Source organism: Hyperolius riggenbachi, chromosome 4 (assembly GCF_040937935.1).
Source record: "Hyperolius riggenbachi isolate aHypRig1 chromosome 4, aHypRig1.pri, whole genome shotgun sequence".
Taxonomy (NCBI): Eukaryota; Metazoa; Chordata; class Amphibia; order Anura; family Hyperoliidae; genus Hyperolius; species Hyperolius riggenbachi.
The window spans coordinates 254,672,611-254,693,066 of record NC_090649.1 but is presented as its reverse complement, the minus strand read 5'-3'; the positions used below and the strand labels follow the sequence as shown (position 1 = coordinate 254,693,066).

The 20,456-nt window shown below is 42.3% G+C and overlaps 1 protein-coding gene across 3 annotated transcripts in view; it reads left to right on the top strand.

Moving 5' to 3' along the window:
- The window catches only part of RRAGD (Ras related GTP binding D), an 83,804-nt gene that overhangs the window by 15,906 nt on the left and 47,442 nt on the right, over positions 1-20,456 (top strand). For 2 of the 3 annotated variants that reach the window (XM_068231141.1, XM_068231143.1), the window contains exon 1: positions 12,178-12,393. The exons of the other annotated variant lie outside the window; for it this stretch is intronic. In XM_068231141.1, coding sequence (XP_068087242.1) covers positions 12,252-12,393 — 142 coding nt within the window. In that variant the 5' untranslated portion in view covers positions 12,178-12,251. Of the gene's footprint in view, positions 1-12,177; positions 12,394-20,456 lie in introns of those variants that run through there. 3 annotated transcript variants of the gene reach the window in all.

Sequence of the window (20,456 nt, the reverse complement as noted above, 5' to 3'; positions counted from 1 at the left end):
TGGGGCATCAATTTCTAGAAGATTCGATCAAAATCGATCGATCAGCCAGATATCAACAGTAGAGATCAACCAGTGTATGGCCAGCTATAGATTCTGCCAAGGAATCAAGTCAAGTCATGGAATGAATATAGATGTCAGATGTCATGGACTCAGAATATTTGTATTAGAAACACAGAGATGCCAAAAGGATAAAACAATGTTCAAATTAAAAATAGGGGAAGAGGTACTCATCTCCCTATAGAAGATTCAACAATCAAAATCGGAATCTTTATCTCACCAAGCACGACTGGGTCGTGCTTGGAATTGGGCTTGGCATGTACAGAGTACGAGTATACAAGTAGGATAGGACACACAAGATAAACGTTTCAAAAGTAGTCTTTAATAATGTACTCCAATAACTGTGACGCATTTCGTGGGACCCAGCCTACTTCCTCAGGAAGTGGAACAGAAGCAGCTGATCCGTTATCAAAGTGAGCATGGCGTCTGGAATCAGAATAGTTTAACAGCATTTTCCTCTTACAGCACATGGAAATAGGTCATAGCTCATACTGTACTTACACAGTATGGGAAACATTAGTACATTTTCTAATTGTTCATAAAATGCCCAAAATATAGTGCAAATTGCTAACAACCTGTATATAGAAGAGTTGCATACAAACACTTATGCAAGAAGAACAGCAGCCTTGCAACTTTCCCAAACAAAGGAAGTTGCAAGAAATTGCAGAGAATTTATATTTAATTTGTGTATGTAGAAGAAAAAGAGATCGGCACCAGATGCATCCAGGCTACCTCAGGGGGTCGGGATAACTTACTGTGCCTCCGGATAGAACAGCCGATCCAATAATGTAATAAGAAGGAGAACACAGTGTGTAATTGGTCTCTGAGGAAGCGAGTGTAGCTCGCAAAACTGCTGTCAGACCGCCGCACTATTGCTTGTCTGTTGTTTGGGGATGAAATAAAGTGGATTTAGCATTGCAACTGATATTCTCCTTCTTTTTACAAATTTAAATTCAAAACTAGTGACCTTAGCCTGTTTAAAAACGGGCTAGGTCTGTCACCACTGTGCCGCGCACATGCGCGCGTGCGTCGGACACAAACGCACGCCCGCCACTTCTGGCCCCGTCCTCCCCCAGCTCTTGGCAGTGTCTCTGAGTCCATCCCTGCACATGCGCAGTGCAAAAAAGCACTGCCACACGGACAGACGCAGGGACACTTGCCTATTATTGTATAGGATATGCTACAGACAGTCCCTTACTTACAAATAACTCAAGTTAAAACATTTCTTATTTACAAAGTTGCCTTCATGTACAAAATGTACTGTACTGTTTTTGTTATTACATATTCTTGTTGTTACATGTTACAGATTGTATAAACTGTTGTAAGTAGTTGAAAACAAATTAAAAGCACATAAAAAAAACAAAACCCCATTGTTTGTACTATATGTCCAAATCTAGAGTTGACTGAAAGTAAATCATTTATCCATGTTTCACTTTGTATTGCATGACTCAACTAAGAAACAGATTCATCTTAATTGCAACTTACAATCAGACTGAGGGGTTAGATGTGTGTGCTAACATGCAGTGTATTAAGAGGATGTAGGATATAATGGTGGAGTTATAATATATTTACACAATTGTAATTTGGAGAGAAATGTAGCATCATGTTTTCAGGACTTGGGAATCCTTCCTTGCCCATATCAGAATCGACTGTGGAGCAGCTTGCAGCCTGCTGTGCCTTGAGGTCTGCTGTGATGTCCTAGGGAGACAAAAGTCAAAACAAATATACTCATGTTGTATAAACAATATAAGATGTTTCTAATAATGTTCGCTGAACAATATCAGTGGCTATAAAGTTTCACTTTGCTGGTTTGTAGCTGATGAAGACGTGCTGCAAGTTCTTGTGTGAAGTGGAGTAAGCACATTCTCTAAATTGTGCATTTTGAAAATACTTATAAATTAAATGTGCAATAAATATGAATTGTATTTTCACATATTACGGTGGCACAGTGGCTTAGTGGGTGGCATACTTGCCCTGGTAGTGTGAGGATCCGCGTGGCTGCCTGCACAGGCCGGCAGCCTTTTGATCACTGTTCAGGTCTGCATTCTGCAGGTCTCTGGAAGAGAGACTTTTTGTCAGTTGTGCAGCTTGCTGCTGAGGAATTTGCATATGTTTGTCATGCAGATTGCCTAGCCACATCCCCTGTGGGCTTGCTTTATAAGGAGCTATGTTTCCCACAGGAAGTTGCTGGTCATAAGGATTCTTCCTGTGAAACACTCTGGAGAGTGTCAGCCTTGCTCATTGTTTGAAAGTTTAGCTTAAGAGTAATTGCTGGGACTGTACTTGGCAGGTTCCCTAGTGCAGTTAGGATTGCATATCTGTTTTGTCTGTCTGTGGCGATTGTCCTGTTCCTGCGGTGGTCGACAGGAGGTCGTTCTGATCTTTGTTCTTGGAGTATAGCTGGAGCAGCAGTTGCTACCAGCTATCTCCTCTATCTGTCTTGCCTGGATCGCACTCGCCTAGTGCTAGTGCTGTGGATCCATCTGATCTCCATCTCTCTGTCTACCTGGATCGCACTGGCCTCTTTTCGCTAGTGCTGTGGATCCTATCTCTCGCTTGTCCCTGTTTTCGTGTGTCTGTCTTGTCAGCTACGAACGCTTGCTGGAGGCTCGGTGAGGTAACCGTTAAGCAAGCGCTCGTGTCCTCTGTTTCATGTTTGTCTGTCAGTGGTTAATTAGGCGTGCTTGTCTCTATTGTGCTTATCACGTGGAGACCGCGCATGAACGCATGCACTGTTGCGAATGAGTGCGGTGTTCGCGTTCAGTTAGCGTTTGTTATTTTCCTTATCTCCTAATTGTATGATTTGCTGTGCCTTTGCTACTCTCGTGCTCCGCCTTGCTGTAGCCTTGTGTCACGTCTAGCGATCGCACCTCTCACGATCGCGTTCCTACTTCATATCTGCTGTGGTGTGTGCACCGTCGCGGGTTGGCGACTAGTTTGGTGCACACACATACAATCTGTCTCTGTGCTCATTCTCAATCGCCTCTTTTGCGATTGCGTTTCTGCCCTTCGTGCAATTCCTGTCTGGTGTGTGTGGCAGGGCAGAGGAGCTGTTCCTCTGCACTCCACAGCTCCACCTGCCGACAGGAATTTCCCTCTACAGGTGCATTGCACCTTCTGCTGGGTTCCAGCAAATTACACGCTTGTGGAGGATTTCCGCAGTGTCACCACACATCCGGTGCACTGATCACGGAGAGAATTCCACAATCGTTACAGTATGACAAGCCCAACCAAAATTCCCAGTGTAGAGGGAATTTCTGATTTGTACGATTTTGTCGAGTATGGGTCCTGTGTCTTTAAGAGCTTTAAAAGGCTAAACTCAGAGACCAAAGTGGAATTTCTCTCTGAATGTGTGAGGTTTTGCCTGAATCCCACCTTTCAGATTACTGATCCGTCTACGTCGGCTCTTCAGTTTGCCTATGTGCTCTTAAAAGACGATTTGTTCACCTGGGCGTATGATGTGCTAAAAAACAATTCTTGGAATGATAATCTGTATCAGTTTCTTGCAGTGATATTCTCTCACTGGTTTAAACTGCCTGGCTTACCACCTGCTCTGATTGAATGTGTAGCTGCTGATAAGTCAGCTGATCTTTCCCTTCCATGCAAAACCTTTCAGTATGACAATCAGTTCAATGTGTCAATTGCCACTTCAGGTTTTATACAGCAGACATGCAAAGTTGCAAAAAAGGGAAAAACTAAAAGATGCAAGCATCTGAATAAAACACTCCCTTTTGATGTTAATGAGTTGGTGCTTGCAGGCCAATCTGCTGATTTGGCTTGTCAGCCAAAAGATTTGTTGCCCCTAGCAACCACAAATAAAGAGGTTATTTCTGTCACGTCTGAAATGTGCAAAACCATTCAGTATGATAATGATGTTTACCATGATGTTGATCTGTCTCCGGGTTTTTTGCCTCAATCCAAAGCTTGTGTGGATCCTACTATAGGTAGGATCGCCCACTATATTAAAGATATTAAAAAATCTGTTCTTGTTCCTGAACTCCACCCATATGGAGATTATCTGCATACTGGCCTGTTTGAACCTCCATTTGCCTCATGGGACATTGGGGCCTTGATGGAGGAATTTGATTTTGATTGGAAAGCCTTTTGCGATTTTTGCATCGCAAAAAGCGAAGATGTCTTGAATGATTGTCTCGATTCTATGTACTTATTGATTGATTCTGATGAATGTGACGAGGGTGATGTGGATCTGATGATTTATGTATGGCAGACGATTTTGGATGAGTTGCACACACACCAACCAATTGATTCCAATAAAGAGACATCGTTGTCGGATGATTGTTCCTGCATTTCTGGGGTAAAGCATATGAGTCGTGACATTGTGCGATCTGAAGTGAGTGGGTGCGCCACTGTGGTTGATTCCTGTGCGAATCCTGGAGGATTCTCTCCTGACTGCGTGCAGTTTGAATCTGTGCGATCTGATGCCTGTTTCTCTGATGTTCCTGCAGATTGTGATCAGCATGAATGTGTCAGTTTTCTCAAGGATGTGTGGGACCCCTTGTCATTTAGAGATAGATTTTTAAGATCTTCCATCTGTGATCCTGCCATGGGGAAAATTCCTACATTTTGCAGCATCAAAAGTAAAATTAATATGCCTAATAAAGTTTTTCCTGATGTTGTCGCTATTTCTACTGCAGATGCGTCTTTGTCTCACCCTGTTCACACCTGTAAGGGCCCGTTGCCTGGTGACAGTTGCTCCAGTGTTTCTGTCCTGAACACCTTACAGTATGCCCCGCAGATCGCGGAGGTTTGCGCTATGGAAGCGTCAGTTTCACAACCTAAAGCGATTTTTGATTCGCAGGTTTTGCGTTCTGGATCCTCGGATTTGACATTGTTAGCCGAATCTAAGAGTGAGACAGCGCTTCGGTTTTGTGAATCTGACTCTGAAACGTCTTTGCTGGGTCCAGAGAAAGTTTCTCTGAGCCTGCCCTGTACCATGAATAACAATATGATGTCCAATCACACTGACATTTGTGAGTCCCTTTCTTGTTCTGAAGAAAATGCTGGTTCTGCACCCTGTACTCTGGATGAGTTAAGATGGCCTTGTTTACAGTCCCCTGCAGTGTCCCTAGAGGCTAGTCTAGGTATTGCTACTATACTCACCTGTTTTTCTGCAGTTTTGGAGTTGCAAGCTAGTTTGACTGCTACACAGAATTCTGGGTGCAGTGAGATCAAAGTTAGGGAGTCAGTGTGTGTTCCAGTAAATATTCCTGTACATTCCGCTCATGATTATGAAATTCAGTCTCAGTTTATGGTGGAACTTTCCCTGGGACATCTGCCCTGTCCACAAAATAAAGTTCCAGTTTTGCCCTGTAACATGGATAGTTCAGAATCCTTCTCAGAAAACTTGAAAAATGTGGTTCCTGAGGTCTTGTCTGATGTTCTGGAGACCTCCGAGTTCCTCCCAAAGGGTCTAGAACTTGTAGGAGATGTCTCCTGCCCCCCAAGTCCTTCTGAGGTGCTGCCCACTTCAGTAGGCATTGCTGTTGTGCTGACTACCTTTGCAGCTCTGGTGGAGCTTCACTCATATGTAGTCAATGATGATATTATTGTCACAGAGATTTCTAGGTTTGAGTCCAAGCCTTCTTTTGAAAGTCCTGTGCTTGAGACCACTGCTCATGATGATTCTCTGCCCGGTGCTGGTTTTGGTCCTGTCGTGCCGGGCTCTGAGGTTGGCAGTTCCCCAACATGTTCTGAGGTTTCTCCTATGCTGGTGTACCCCAATGTGCTCTGTGACCCAGAAAGCCCAAGTGTGCCTCGGTTACCAGCATGCTCAGATGCTTACTCGGTGGAGACATGCTCTGATATGGCCTGCCTGCTTGCATGCCCAGAAGTGATCCCTGAAAGTCTTGATCTTGATGGGTGTCCTCGTAATTCTGAATCCGGAATTGTCATTGGTTCCATGGGGGTTCTTGATAATTCTCCATGTGAGCCTGGTGATTGTTCTGCCCTCTTGGGATCTCTGTGGAGCTGCGAAGGGTTCTGGGAGATTCCAGGAGAAAGTTTGCTTGGTACCCTGGATAAGATCAACAGTGGCTTTTGTGTTGTAAGGGACACTTCGAACAGGTATTGTGGCAGGTTTGGTACTTTCGGACGCTCCTTGGAAGGTGGTGGGTATTGTCTGGAGGGTGTCGATGGCTTCTTCTCTGGTGTTCACAGTCCTGATGGGTGTTATACTGAGACTGGTAGTACTGATGGGCATGTTTCGATGGCGTTTGCTTCCGATGAGGTCGGTTTCGGCTGGACTGACTCTGGAATGGGGCCTTGTCGGGCTGTCCTGACCTTCATGAGTCTTCAGTTAGAGTCTTTTGCAAATATCAGGTTAGAGGGTCGTCTGGAATCCGACCCTAGAGGGGGGGGGGGGTACTGTGAGGATCCGCGTGGCTGCCTGCGCAGGCAGGCAGCCTTTTGATCACTGTTCAGGTCTGCATTCTGCAGGTCTCTGGAAGAGAGACTTTTTGTCAGTTGTGCAGCTTGCTGCTGAGGAATTTGCATATGTTTGTCATGCAGATTGCCTAGCCACATCCCCTGTGGGCTTGCTTTATAAGGAGCTATGTTTCCCACAGGAAGTTGCTGGTCATAAGGATTCTTCCTGTGAAACACTCTGGAGAGTGTCAGCCTTGCTCATTGTTTGAAAGTTTAGCTTAAGAGTAATTGCTGGGACTGTACTCGGCAGGTTCCCTAGTGCAGTTAGGATTGCATATCTGTTTTGTCTGTCTGTGGCGATTGTCCTGTTCCTGCGGTGGTCGACAGGAGGTCGTTCTGATCTTTGTTCTTGGAGTATAGCTGGAGCAGCGGTTGCTACCAGCTATCTCCTCTATCTGTCTTGCCTGGATCGCACTCGCCTAGCGCTAGTGCTGTGGATCCATCTGATCTCCATCTCTCTGTCTACCTGGATCGCACTGGCCTCTTTTCGCTAGTGCTGTGGATCCTATCTCTCGCTTGTCCCTGTTTTCGTGTGTCTGTCTTGTCAGCTACGAACGCTTGCTGGAGGCTCGGTGAGGTAACCGTTAAGCAAGCGCTCGTGTCCTCTGTTTCATGTTTGTCTGTCAGTGGTTAGTTAGGCGTGCTTATCACGTGGAGACCGCGCATGAACGCGTGCACTGTTGCGAATGAGTGCGGTGTTCGCGTTCAGTTAGCGTTTGTTATTTTCCTTATCCCCTCATTGTATGATTTGCTGTGCCTTTGCTACTCTCGTGCTCTGCCTTGCTGTAGCCTTGTGTCACGTCTGGCGATCGCACCTCTCACGATCGTGTTCCTACTTCATATCTGCTGTGGTGTGTGCACCGCCGCGGGTTGGCGACTAGTTTGGTGCACACCCATACAATCTGTCTCTGTGCTCATTCTCAATCGCCTCTTTTGCGATTGCGTTTCTGCCCTTCGTGCAATTCCTGTCTGGTGTGTGTGGCAGGGCAGAGGAGCTGTTCCTCTGCACTCCACAGCTCCACCTGCCGACAAGAATTTCCCTCTACAGGTGCATTGCACCTTCTGCTGGGTTCCCGCAAATTATACGCTTGTGGAGGATTTCCGCAGTGTCAGCAGACATCCGGTGCGCTGATCACGGAGAGAATTCCACAATTGTTACAGGTAGCACTAGTGTCTCAAGTTCGTATATGGACCAGGACACTTCCTATGTGGAATTTTTATGTTCTCCGATGTGTGTGTTGGTTTCCTCCAACAATACAAAAGCAGACTGATAAGTACTACCCCCTACCCCCCTAGATTAGTGACAATTCTAGACTCTCTAAAGAAAGTGTTGTAGAAGATGTCAGCACTAGATAAATACAAAATAATAATAATAATATACCAAAGACCATCACTAATGGCAACTACCAGTTTGACATTTGTGTCAGGAAATGTCCACTTACTTACCTACGCAACTATTAATCTAGCAAGTGCCCACTATCTGAAAAGAAGCCCACAGATATAGCAGAATAATTTCAGCTGAAACAGGGTCTAGCAGCCTGTAGTGCCTCAGGTCCAGTGGCAATTATTCAGGCTGTAAATGGCTGGCTGATATGGCTTAAATTGTGGAGAAGTTAAAGAATGAATGCTTGTAAGTCTTCAGTAGGTAAATCTACAATCTTGAGTAATTGGAAGGAGGCATCAATCTAGCAGGGCAGCCCAAAAAGCAGCAAATAAAGGTTACTGAGCTGTGAAATGAGAATTCCAGAGGCTCCATCATGCTACACAGTCATATAGCCATAAAGACCATGAAAACTTACTTTAGTTCACACAAGTATGTCACATTGGAAACCCTTAACCTCTTTAATCACTTTGTAATTAAAAATATCTAGCATCTGATATAAACTTGACACAAACATAATTAAAAATGGCAGAATTTATTTTTATGGTTGTTACGGTTGTAGTTGAAAAAATAAATGAGTATCTTTTGTACCTAATGCTGTATATAAACCATGCAAGGCTTTCTAAGTCATAGTGCCATTTTGTACGGCTCTGGTACTGAGTCTACTACTGCTTTTTCCTCCTTTGCTTGATGTTGTTCCACACACAGCAGAGATGCTAATACTTCAGAGTTTATGCAAATTTTTATGCAAATATATTCAGTTTGAAAGTGGACCAATCAATTTCAGCCCAGGTTTAAATTGATTGGTCCACTTTAAGGCTGCATACATTTGCATCAACTCAAACGTATTTGCATCTCATTGATCATTCCTATTGCAGAGGCGCAAGCAGAGCAGCACGTCATTGGTCTACAAGTCGTATGATCACATTATCACCAGAAACATAGATAGAGGATGTAGCATGAGTAGAACAAACTGGTGGCAATATTCTCTGTGACTGTTTGTTTAAAAAAGTAAAATGAATTAATTAAAAAATAAAAATAAAAAAAAGGTTGTAAGAAAAAAAAGATGAAATAAAAAAAACAATAAATAATGTAATATAAAATTCATAATACATAAAAAAATACATCTATAACAATTCATTAAAAAAACTACAGAAAAAATAGTTGTCATAATATGTAACAATTATTATTATTTCAATCTACATCATTATTATTAATACTACACTACTAATGATAGTATATGTTAATTGCTTTTTAAAATAGTTGTGAAAATGTAAATAAATACTAATACATTTATTTATTTATTTATTTTACTTGACTTTTTATTGAACCATTTTTTTTGTGGCAATGTACAGGGTACGAAAAAGATAAAGCAAAAAGGCAAAGGGCAAATATCACACCAATGTGACAATCACAATCATCATAGAACAATTTTAAACAGAAACATGAGGCTAGAGTACAATTGTATCAATCAAGAAAAGAAAAAATATATTAAAAGACTTGGCACAGATCCAAAATAGCAATCAATAGGAACAATATTAAAAACAAAGCATGGTTAGACAGTAGAAGGCTTTTTTGAGTGCATGTGTTTTGTATGGTGCTAGAAAATGTAGTAATTTAGTAAAAAGAAAGGTCTATCTGTGCTGAAATTATCATATGCCAGCCAGGTAAACTACTGTATATATGATCTAGGGCAGCATGGTGGCATAGTGGTCAGCGCTCTCACCTTGCATCGCTGGGTCGTAGTGATGTCGCGAACCTCTGATTTTCGGTTCGCAAACCCTGTTTGCGAACTTCCGCGGAAGGTTCGGTTCGGAAAAAAATTTCTACCGGCTGTAAAAATGATAGAAAACATGTTTCAAGGGATCTAATCCCTGGAGGAAGACATGATTGAGTGAAATACACATCAAAAGTCCCAGGCAAAAATCTAGATTTCACATAAACCCCTATTTTAAGGTCACAAATCTCATTCAATGTTCAATTACAGGCCTACACTGCTTTACAACATCAGGCAGTGTATTCCTCCCTCTCTCCCTACTTCCTCTCTCCCTCCGGGAGGAGGGTCTCATCTTCCAGGGAATTGTAGAATTTCAAAAGCCAGCTTATATACCTTGGCCGGGAATTGAACCCAGGTCTTGGCCGAGAATTTAACCCAGGTCTGAGTGCTTGGTAGTCAGCTCTCTTAACCGCTATACCACCACCAACACTACATGCTGAAGGCAGCCTAGCATGTACCATTATGATCTATCCTAAAGAAAAATGAGCTTGCTTAAAGATTTGTAGGCTTTTAAAAGCCAGCTTACATACCTTGGCCGGGAATTGAACCCAGGTCTGAGTGCATGGTAGATAGCTCTCTTAACCACTATACCACCACCAACACTACATTCTGAAACCAGCCTAGCATGTACCATTATGATATATCCTATCATTTTTCTCTAGGATATATCATAATGGTACATGCTAGGCTGTCTTCAGCATGTAGTGTTGGTGGTGGTATAGCGGTTAAGAGAGCTGACTACCAAGCACTCAGACCTGGGTTCAATTCCCGGCCAAGACCTGGGTTCAATTCCCGGCCAAGGTATGTAAGCTGGCTTTTAAAAGCCTGCAAATCTTTAAGCAAGCTCATTTTTCTCTAGAATATATCATAATGGTACATGCTAGGCGGCCTTCAGCATGTAGTGTTGGTGGTGGTATAGCAGTTAAGAGAGCTGACTACCAAGCACTCAGACCTGGGTTCAATTCCCGGGCAAGACCTGGGTTCAATTCCCAGGCCAAGGTATGTAAGCTGGCTTTTAAAAGCCTACAAATCTTTAAGCAAGCTCATTTTTCTCTAGGATATATCATAATGATACATGCTAGGCTGCCTTCAGCATGTAGTGTTGGTGGTGGTATAGCGGTTAAGAGAGCTGACTACCAAGCACTCAGACCTGGGTTCAATTCCCGGCCAAGACCTGGGTTCAATTCCCGGCCAAGGTATATAAGCTGGCTTTTGAAATTCTACAATTCCCTGGAAGATGAGTGAGGGAGGTAAGTAGGAACAAGCCTATAAGAGCCTAACTAAACTCTCCCTAGCAGAGTCTGTCAGCAGCTGTCCCTTAACTAATTAGTGCAGGCAAACTAGTGAGTAAAACGGCACAAGGACCTTGCCTTTTATAAGGGGGGATGGGGCTCCAGGAGTGAGTGCAGTCTGATTGGCAACAATGTGCCTGCTGACTGTGATGTTGAAGGTCAAAGTTCTGCTCAATAGAGCATTATGGGGCGGATCGAAGTTCCGCAAAAGTTTGCCTGCTCTTGGCAAACGCGAACCACCGAAGTTCGCCTGGAACCGTTCGCCGGCGAACCGTTCTCTACATCTCTAGTCCCTGGCTCGAATCCCAGCCAGGTCAGCATCTGCAAGGAGTTTGTATGTTCTCCCCGTATCTGCGTGGGTTTCCTCCAGGCATGTTGTTTTCCTCCCACATCCCAAAAACATACAGATAAGTTAATTGGCTTCCCCCTAAATTGTCCCTAGACTACAATACATACACTACACAATACATACATAGACATATGACTATGGTAGGGACTAGATTGTGCGTCCCTCCAAGGGACAGTTAGTGACAAGATTCAGGGGCGTAGTAATAGGGGTTGCAGAGGTTGCGAAACGCATTGGGGCCCTTGGGTCAGCGGGGCCCTGAAGGGCCCTCCCTCAACTACAGTATTACCTCTCTATTGGTCGTGTGCTCATAATAATCACTTCTATAGATACTTTGAATGGTAGTAATCATTAACAAACTGCTCCCCATCCCCTTCTTGCACCTCTGATATTGTAGTTGCCATTGGCAGGTTTTGGTGCGCCGTATCAATTGTTATGTATAGAGTGCTTGAGGGGCCCCATTATAAAATTTGCATCAGGGCCCACCGCTCCTTAGCTACACCACTGAAAAGACAATATATACTCTGCGCTGCGGAAGATGTCGGCGCTATATAAATACTAAATAATAATAATCTATGATTGGAGAAACTGAAAAAGGCTCTGTACCAAGAATGAGAGAAATTGTTAAGAAGCAGCTAATTTAAATAAGAATCATAGAGAAATTTAGAAGAGAGAAAATACGTGAACCAGCGCTGCTATTGTTGATCTATTCAGCGTCTGTTTTGTGTTGAAATGCTACTGCAGTCAAGTGTACTGTACTGTGTTTCAGCAGTAGCAGCAGCAGCAGCAGCTCAGTGCTGAGTGTCAGGTGACTGGGTCACGCAGGCTCTTTGCATTCAGGGAACCGTGAGGGGGAAGAGGGGGGGGTCAGAGCAGCTAAGCTGCTTGTGATTAGAAGAAGAAGCAGCTCTGGTGGGACAAGTGTGTATAGTGCTTGCTTGGAGGCCCAAGAGAATGAGCCAAGGTCTGCATGGAAAAAGCCAACAGCAGCAGCAAGAAGAGGAGGATAATGAGGAAGATGGTATAGTGGGAGACTCATATTACGAAGATGGAGACTCCTTCATGGAAGGGGACCTTGGCAGTGAGGAAGAAGAGGGTATGGCTGGTTCATGTTTGGCATGATCATTCACAGATTACTTACAGTAAAACAAGTTTATGTATTATGACTGCAGATTAGATGGCTATTTCACAGAGAATTATATGTGACAAGTGGGTCAGATCAGTGTTTCTCAAAATAATTATAATGTACCGCGCTATAAAAAAATGGTGTTTGCCAAGTACTCCACAATTGTGTATAAATACTTTGAAAAACATTATTTTATGCTTTCTATCACCTAAAAATACTTGTTTGTGCTTGTTTATATATAACATTTTGTGTTTTTTTTATCTTAATATATTGCATTGACTGTGACGAGTTCAAGTATCCCAAAAAAACTAGTTTCTGGTTACACATACTGTGTGTTGAGAACCTAGGCAGGCAGGAGAGTAGAGGAAGCTTGCTATGTATACATTACTCCTAAGGGGGGGGGGGGTCTAGCATTTGTCCAGTGTAATGTTAAATACCAGTGCTGGGTGTGGAAATGTCAAAGTCAGCTGTAACTCTCAGTCTTCCTTCTCAGCTGTGAAATGGCATTGTGTGCAAGGAGAGTGGCTGCTCACTAAAGTTCTCCAGTATAAGTCCTTACAGTAAGGACACATGCAATACTTAAATGGCATGACTTCACCAGTGCAGGTATTGAAAGTTCAATTTACTGTACATCCCATTCACAGTGTGCATAGTGCATAAAGCAAATGTTGTACAGGGCACAATGGCCTCAATTCACTAAGCTTTATCAAACACTTTATCAAACGTTTGATAATTTACCTCATGGGTAAAATCTAATTTTGAATTCAATAAGGTGTTATATATTTATCGAATGCTTTATTGATAAAATGTTCAATATATCTATAACACCTCTGTGAATTCAAAATGAGATTTTACCCATGAGGTAAATTATCAAACGTTTGATAAAGTGTTTGATAAAGCTTAGTGAATTGAGGCCAATGTGTGCACTTTAACATAAGCACTACACCATATCTACAACTGCTTTCATTATATTCAACGGAGTGTGTAGTAAAATGAGCACAGCCATGCCTTAAAATGAATCTGCAAGTTTCAATACACATAGGTGAAGGGGCACAATCAAAGCTAAGGGGTTGTATATTGCTATGCTTTACTTAGGTGTAAAAACAATGCAATGCACATAGAGCAAGCAGGACCGTATATATGTGCGTACTAATTACTTTCCAGTTTTTCTAGTAGATGGATTTTCTGTCCACTACATAGTTGTTTTGGACCTCCATACCTTAACTTGTTTCTCTTTTTCATTATTCTCAACAACCTTAAAAATGCAGGCCCCTATTCAATTAACTTTTTCTCCTGAGTTTTCTCCTAGGTGATCAATAGAACGCCTTTTTAAGCCACCAGGAAACAAGAAAATACTCAGAAAAGTTTGATACTACATTTTCACTTACTTTTTGGTACTTTTCCAGTTGCAAAGTGCTGACAAGTTGAAAGAGAAGATGAAAAATGAACTCCTAGGAGAAAACTCAGGAGAGAAACTAAATTGAATAAGAGCCAGAGAATCATACATCGCCATAATTTGCACTATATAAATAAAATACCTTTTAAGCCACTAGCAAGTAAGAAAATAATAATTTTGACAGTACCTTTTGACCTACTTTTTGGTACTTTTCAATTACAAAGTGCTGAAAAGTAATTTTAAGCAGAAGATGAAAAAGTATCCCCTAGGAGAAAACTTAGGGGAAAAAAGTGAATTGAATTGTGCCCATGGTCTTTCTTCAATGTTCACTTCTGAAACATCTTTTTTAGGCTTTAGACTCCAACTGTATGTTCAGGATTACAAGCAGCTATTTCTAAATCTTGATGATAGAAATATTATACACGTAATATGGGTTGTAGAAAACAACTTGGCAATGCTTCACGTAATATCCAGGCACTGGTTGAAGTAACTAAATCTCCCTTTATTGTAGTCCGTATTACATTATTTTCTTTTGCAACAATTGGTTACTCATCTAAAGAATGGGTCCATACGTGACAATGAGCTCACTATTACTGTCCTTACCCGGCCTGCTGGAAGCCGCTTCATTGTACCACTGTCCTTCTGTCCCCTTCATAGAAGCAGTACACGACACTTGGGCATACCTAATTGATGTGTCTGTATAGTGCTTATTCTGCACAGTGTTACTGATCAAGCTCAATCATTATGGGCATCAAAAATAGTGTGTGTGTACACACCTTTATGTTAAAAGGTTCCCTGCAGACACTACCAGGCAAAATCAAGGGGTGATGATAGTGGTCATGGAGTTTAAGAGTTTCAAACTGGGACAGTAGGGCTCACATCCCTGTTTCCATGGTGATGTGTATACAGTTGATCCTTCGGATGGGTCTGACGACCCGTCGTTTGCTGGAATCCGGCGTGTGTATGCGCCTTAAGAAACCTTGCCTGATTGCTAATATGTCCCCACCAATAAGTTATCACTGGCAGTACCTACTCCATTTCTTCTCCTTCACTCTCCGAACAAGGGGAAGGAGTACTTTTGTTCATTGTGCTTTAGAAATTACAATGCCCAGAACCAGATAAATACCATATATATATATATATGGCCACCCTCCTTGGTAGCCTTAAGGTGCCTGTACACTATATGATTTTCCCCAGCAGATCATTTTTATCAAATCTACAAAGTATCAGTGCCCCAACATGGCTGACACTCGTAATTTGTATTGGTTTATGGCCAAAATTATAGATTGGGTAGTAGGAAGAAAACAACAGTACCTGGCACCAAATGCAGTAGGGCAGAACAACCGGAGCTGGGGCACATCCAAGGTCCTTGTATTATCCAGTAAAGAAGAGAGAGAAAACGGGGCACCACTTCTTAAAATCCCTTTATTCCAGTTGGAAGATAGCAGGTACAAAGCAGTGGGGGTATCCAGTGCCTGACATCTGTTTCACTGGGTTAAACCAGCTTCTTCAGAGGCAGAATGTACCAATTCACCAATTTAGTACATTCTGCCTCTGAAGAAGCTGGTTTAACCCAGCGAAACAGCTGTCAGGCACTGGATACTCCCACTGCTTTGTACCTGCTCTCTCCAAACTGGAATAAAGATATTTTAAGAAGTAGTGCCCCGTTTTCTCTCTCTTCTTTACTGGAGAATTATAGATTGGTCAGGTCTTTTTTTGTGGTCGATAGGGGGCGGGAGTGCAGCGGTAGGTACGGCTGGTAGCATGCACAGTATCTCTTAAAAGAGAGAAAAACAAACACTGAAGATATATCACTTTGATACAATGTAAAGTAGTCAGTGTACAGCTTGTATAACAGTGTAAATTTGCTGTTGCATCAAAATAATTCAACACACAGCCATTAATGTCTAAACTGCTGGCAACAAAGGTGAGTACATCCCTAAGTGAAAAATGTCAAAATTGTGCACAAAGTGTGCCAAATTAGAAATTTCCCTCCCAGAGTCATGTAACTCAGGTTTTAATGGGGTGCAGGCGTGTTAAATTTGGTGTTATTGCTCTCATGCTCTCTCATACTGGTTACTGGAAGTTTAACATGGCACAGAACTCTTTGAGGATCTTACAAAAAGTATTGTTGCTCTACATAAAGCTGGTCTAGGCTATAAGAAGATTGTTAACACCATGAAACTGAGCTGGTGGCCAAGACCACACAGTGGATTAACAGGAAAGGTTCCACTCAGAACAGGCATCATCATGGCCGACCAAATAAGTTGAGTGCATGTGCTAAGCATCATAGAGTTTATCTTTTGCTAACAGACATGAGTACTGGCAGCAGTGCTGCATAGTTTGAAGGGGTGGATGGTCAGTCAGCCAGCAGGTCAGTGCTCAGAACATATGCCACACACTGCACTAAATTGGTCTGCATTGCTGTCATCCCAGAAGAAAGCCTCTTATGGAGATGATACATAAGAAAGCCCTCAAACGGTAGGGGTGCTGCAATGGCCAAGCATGTCTTCAGTCCTAAAACCTACTGATCATCTGTGGGGCATCCTCAAATGGAAGGCAAAAGAGTGCAAGCTCTTGAACATGCACCAGCTTCCTCATGGAGGAGTGGAAAATAATTCCAATGGCAACCTGTGAAGCTCTAGTTAACCTCATGCCCGAGAGAGTTAAAGGGGCACTATGGCGAAAAATTGTAAAATTGAAAATATGTGCAAACATATCCAAATAAGAAGTACATTTTTTCCACAGTAAAATGAACCATAAATTACTTTTCTCCTATGTTGCTGTCACTTATAGTAGGTAGTAGAAATCTGACAGAAGCGACAGGTTTTGGACTAGTCCATCTCTCCACAGGGGATTCTCAGGAATTTATTTATTTTCAGAAGCACTTACTGAATGGCAGTTGCTCTGTCCAACTGCCAGAAAACTGTGTAGCGTGCAGGGAAGCTGGCCAGCATCATTGTTTAAATCCTTTTTAGAGAATATCTTTGTAAAGAATAAAAGCCTTTCTGAGAATCCCCTATGAATAGATGGACTAGTCCAAAACCTGTCACTTCTGTCAGATTTCTACTACCTACTGTAAGTGACAGCAACATAAGAGACAAGTAATTTATGGCTCATTTTACTCTGGAAAAAAATGTACTTCTTATTTGTTTATATTTGCACATATTTTACATTTTTCAATTTTTCGCCGTAGTGCCCTTTTAAGGCAGTGCTGAAAAATAATAGTGGGCACACAAAATATTGGCAGTCTGTGCACAATTTTGACATTCCTTACTTAGGGGGGTATACTCACATTAGTTGCAAGTACTTTAGACGATAATGGCTGTGTGGTGAGTTATTTTGATGTGACAGCAAATTTATACAAGTTGTACACTGACTACTTTACATTGTAGTAAAATGTTAGTGGTGTGCTCACTATTGAGAGATAACTTATGTGACCCCCCTCCCCCAGGTGTCGCTGCCTACACAGCTATAGTGCATTGGAGTGCACTCACCGCTCACCTTGTCTAGCCAGTACACTCTCCCTCCTGGGTCCTTACATCATCTCCTGGTGCCCATATTTAGTGAATTAGTGGTACATGAGTATGTACATGCCACAGGGTAACGTGATCACCTGTCCATACTCACCTCCTTTACATCCTGAAAGAGATTAGGGCCCATATGCAATTAACTTTTTTTCCTGAGTTTTCTCCTTGAAGATAATTTTTCAATTTTAAAATACCTTTTCTGCAATTAAAAAAACTAACAAAAAATATCACATAGGAGTATACTAAGGAAAAAAATTAAGAGAATAAGGGCCGTGCAATCACTCAATTAGTAATTAATTACAAGAACTTAAGTTAAAAACAAACCAGACTACATTCTCCTACCCCTTCATTCATACATCCATTCATCCCTCTATACCCGCTCCATTTTCTAAACCATTTAGCCTCACACTGACCCTCCATTTGCTCACATACAGACTCAGCAGCTACTCCATCAGATGTTATACTCCTCCCTCCCTTCTTCCATAAGTCATATCATTAATTTTAATAAATTATACCAGGAAGATCTGACTTGGTTTATTTTTCCTATGGAAGCATCCACTTCTTTATCCCCGACACATTCCTCAATAGTGTAAGACATTGCCGCAACCAGGAACCCAAATTCCCTCAAGGAGGAGGTACCCCTTTAATCCTAAAATATACAACTTGGCGTAAAGATCCCAGGAATGGCTTGCTATCATCACTACCAAAAGATTGTATATTTAGCCAAAATTTCTGTATTTCAGGGCAGGCCCACATTACGTGAGTCAGAGTGCCATCTTCCCTCCCACATCTCCAGCATTTACTAGCCGGGCATTTTTCTATTCTAGCCAACCATGCAGGGGAAAGATACCATCTAGTCAGTAATTTATATTGAATTAGTTGTAGTTGGTTGTTAGAAATTTTCCAAATGTTTTTGAAGTCTTTTTTTCCAGTAGGCTTCGTCCAAAGTTAGCTTGTTCTCTGTTTCCCATTTACTAGAGCTTCTTAACTTACCCCCCTGCCAAGCTCATTCAGTGCATTATAAAAATAGACCTAACAAGACCCTCTGATATTAGGTCCATATACAATTCACTTTTTTCCTGAGTTTCCTCCTAGGAAATCATTTTTCATCTTCTCTTTAAAATAACTTTTCAGCACATTGCAATTGAAAAAATACCCAAAAATATTTTTTTTCATCATCTTTTCAGCATTGAAAAAGTAGTAAAAAAGAGGTGTCCTGTCGACAATATTTGGAGCATTTGCTTGCTTGGTGATGGTGGCTTAAAACACATTTTATTGATCAGGAGTAAAAATATAACCTAAGGCCCTTTTTCAGTTGACTTTTTCTTCAAAATGGGTGGCTTCAAATCGGACACATGAGACTAACACAAGAAACCAAGTTTATACATTGGTTCAAAACTGTAGAAGATGGTTTAAACAAGGACTCTAACTTCTTGTGCTGGTACGATGGGTTTTAAATGCCACAATTCTTTTAATTTTTCTATCTTTTCACTCATTTTTTGTGCCATATGCTGGGTAAGATGGTGTTCACTATCACTATTCATTTTATTTGCTTTCATGTGCTGGTTTCAAATGCCACAATTCTCTTTAGCTTAGATCAATGGTGCATGTAACCAGCCCAGTTACAATTTGAACTCGGAATTTACAATGTCTCCCCATCACCAGAGTCTAATTTATGTTATGTTGAGGGAACTGTTGATCTTATCAATTTAGCCAGGATGCCTGGAAAAGCCTCCTGAGTAACAGTTAAGTCATCTAATTACATTTATGTCTGTAAGAATGTTTCTCCTCTGTATGTCAGTGTACATAAGCTGTGTTTTTCAGTTTTTGTCAGGAACCAGTCCGACAAAGGCTTTTTATAAGCTGAAAGCTCACTGTTTTTTCATCTCTAAGTTAGCCAATAAATGGTATCATCCTGATTCAAAACTCCTTGCTTTTACTGATGGCCAACACGGTACAACACTCTACTGCTTCTACTATGCTGAAAGATACCGGTCTTGTGTCGTAGCTCAGATGTCTGATTATATGGTGATCTGCAGAATCACCAATAATACAGACGCTATACCTGATTATGGGTGATCTGCAGAATCACCAATAATACTAGTATAGCAGACAAAGAGCTGGGTGTGTAGTGATTTGGTGCAACCGTAACTTTAATAGTTGAATGAGACCTCACCAGAGGGGCTGGTGAGGTACTATCAGTACACTGAGCGTGCACTAGAGTACAAGCTCCAGCAAGCTGGAGAAAACAATATCAAGGAGTCCAAATCTCCCGTGGAGTGGGTGATTCAGGAAGTACTGCAGCCAAGGAGACACAATAAAACTACAATGACAGATTACCCAGGGGGCAGGTAATTATGGCTGAACTGCAGCTTAGCAGAACTGCTTCACCAGAGGAGCTGGCGTAGCTAACACCTCACCAGTGGCGAGGGCCCACTGATGAGTAGAATGGTCAGGCAGGCAAGGTTCGGCAACAGAGAGGTAAGTATCAGTACAAGATCGTGAGACAAGAGAGTAATCAGTAATCAGGCAGAGGTTCAGCAACAGGAAGGTATGTATCGGTACAGAATCGTGAGACAAGAGAGTAATCGGTAATCAGGCAGAGGTTCAGCGACAGGTAGACAGATAGGCAAAAGTACAGGATCAGAAAGCAGGATCAGAGTCAGAGAAATCGCTAAGAGTCATACACAGGAGATCAATACAATAAGCAATATCCTAGTCTAGGTGTGAAGTCCTTGGCATCAACACCCGGGAACTCGTCTAACAAATAACAATAGCAAGGTAGCAATATCCTAGACTAGGTGTGAAATCCTTAGCATCAACACCTGGGATCTAGTCTAAGGTCTGAGCGCTGACACGCAAGTATTCACGACAACAGACAGTGTGAGAATGAAGCCCGGAGGCTTATGAAGCAGAGGAGACCCCACTGGCATGCCCCTCCTGAATTAGCCAATCCTGGGTGCCGTGGGACTCCTCTGATGTCTGCCGACCAGCAGGTCAGCTGACGGGCTTCCTCCCCGCATAAAGGTCCCGTCTGTGCGCGCACCCATGCGCTAAGGCGTTCCCGGGCAAGTGACAGGCTCCGTCCTCGGCGTCCTGGGCGCTGG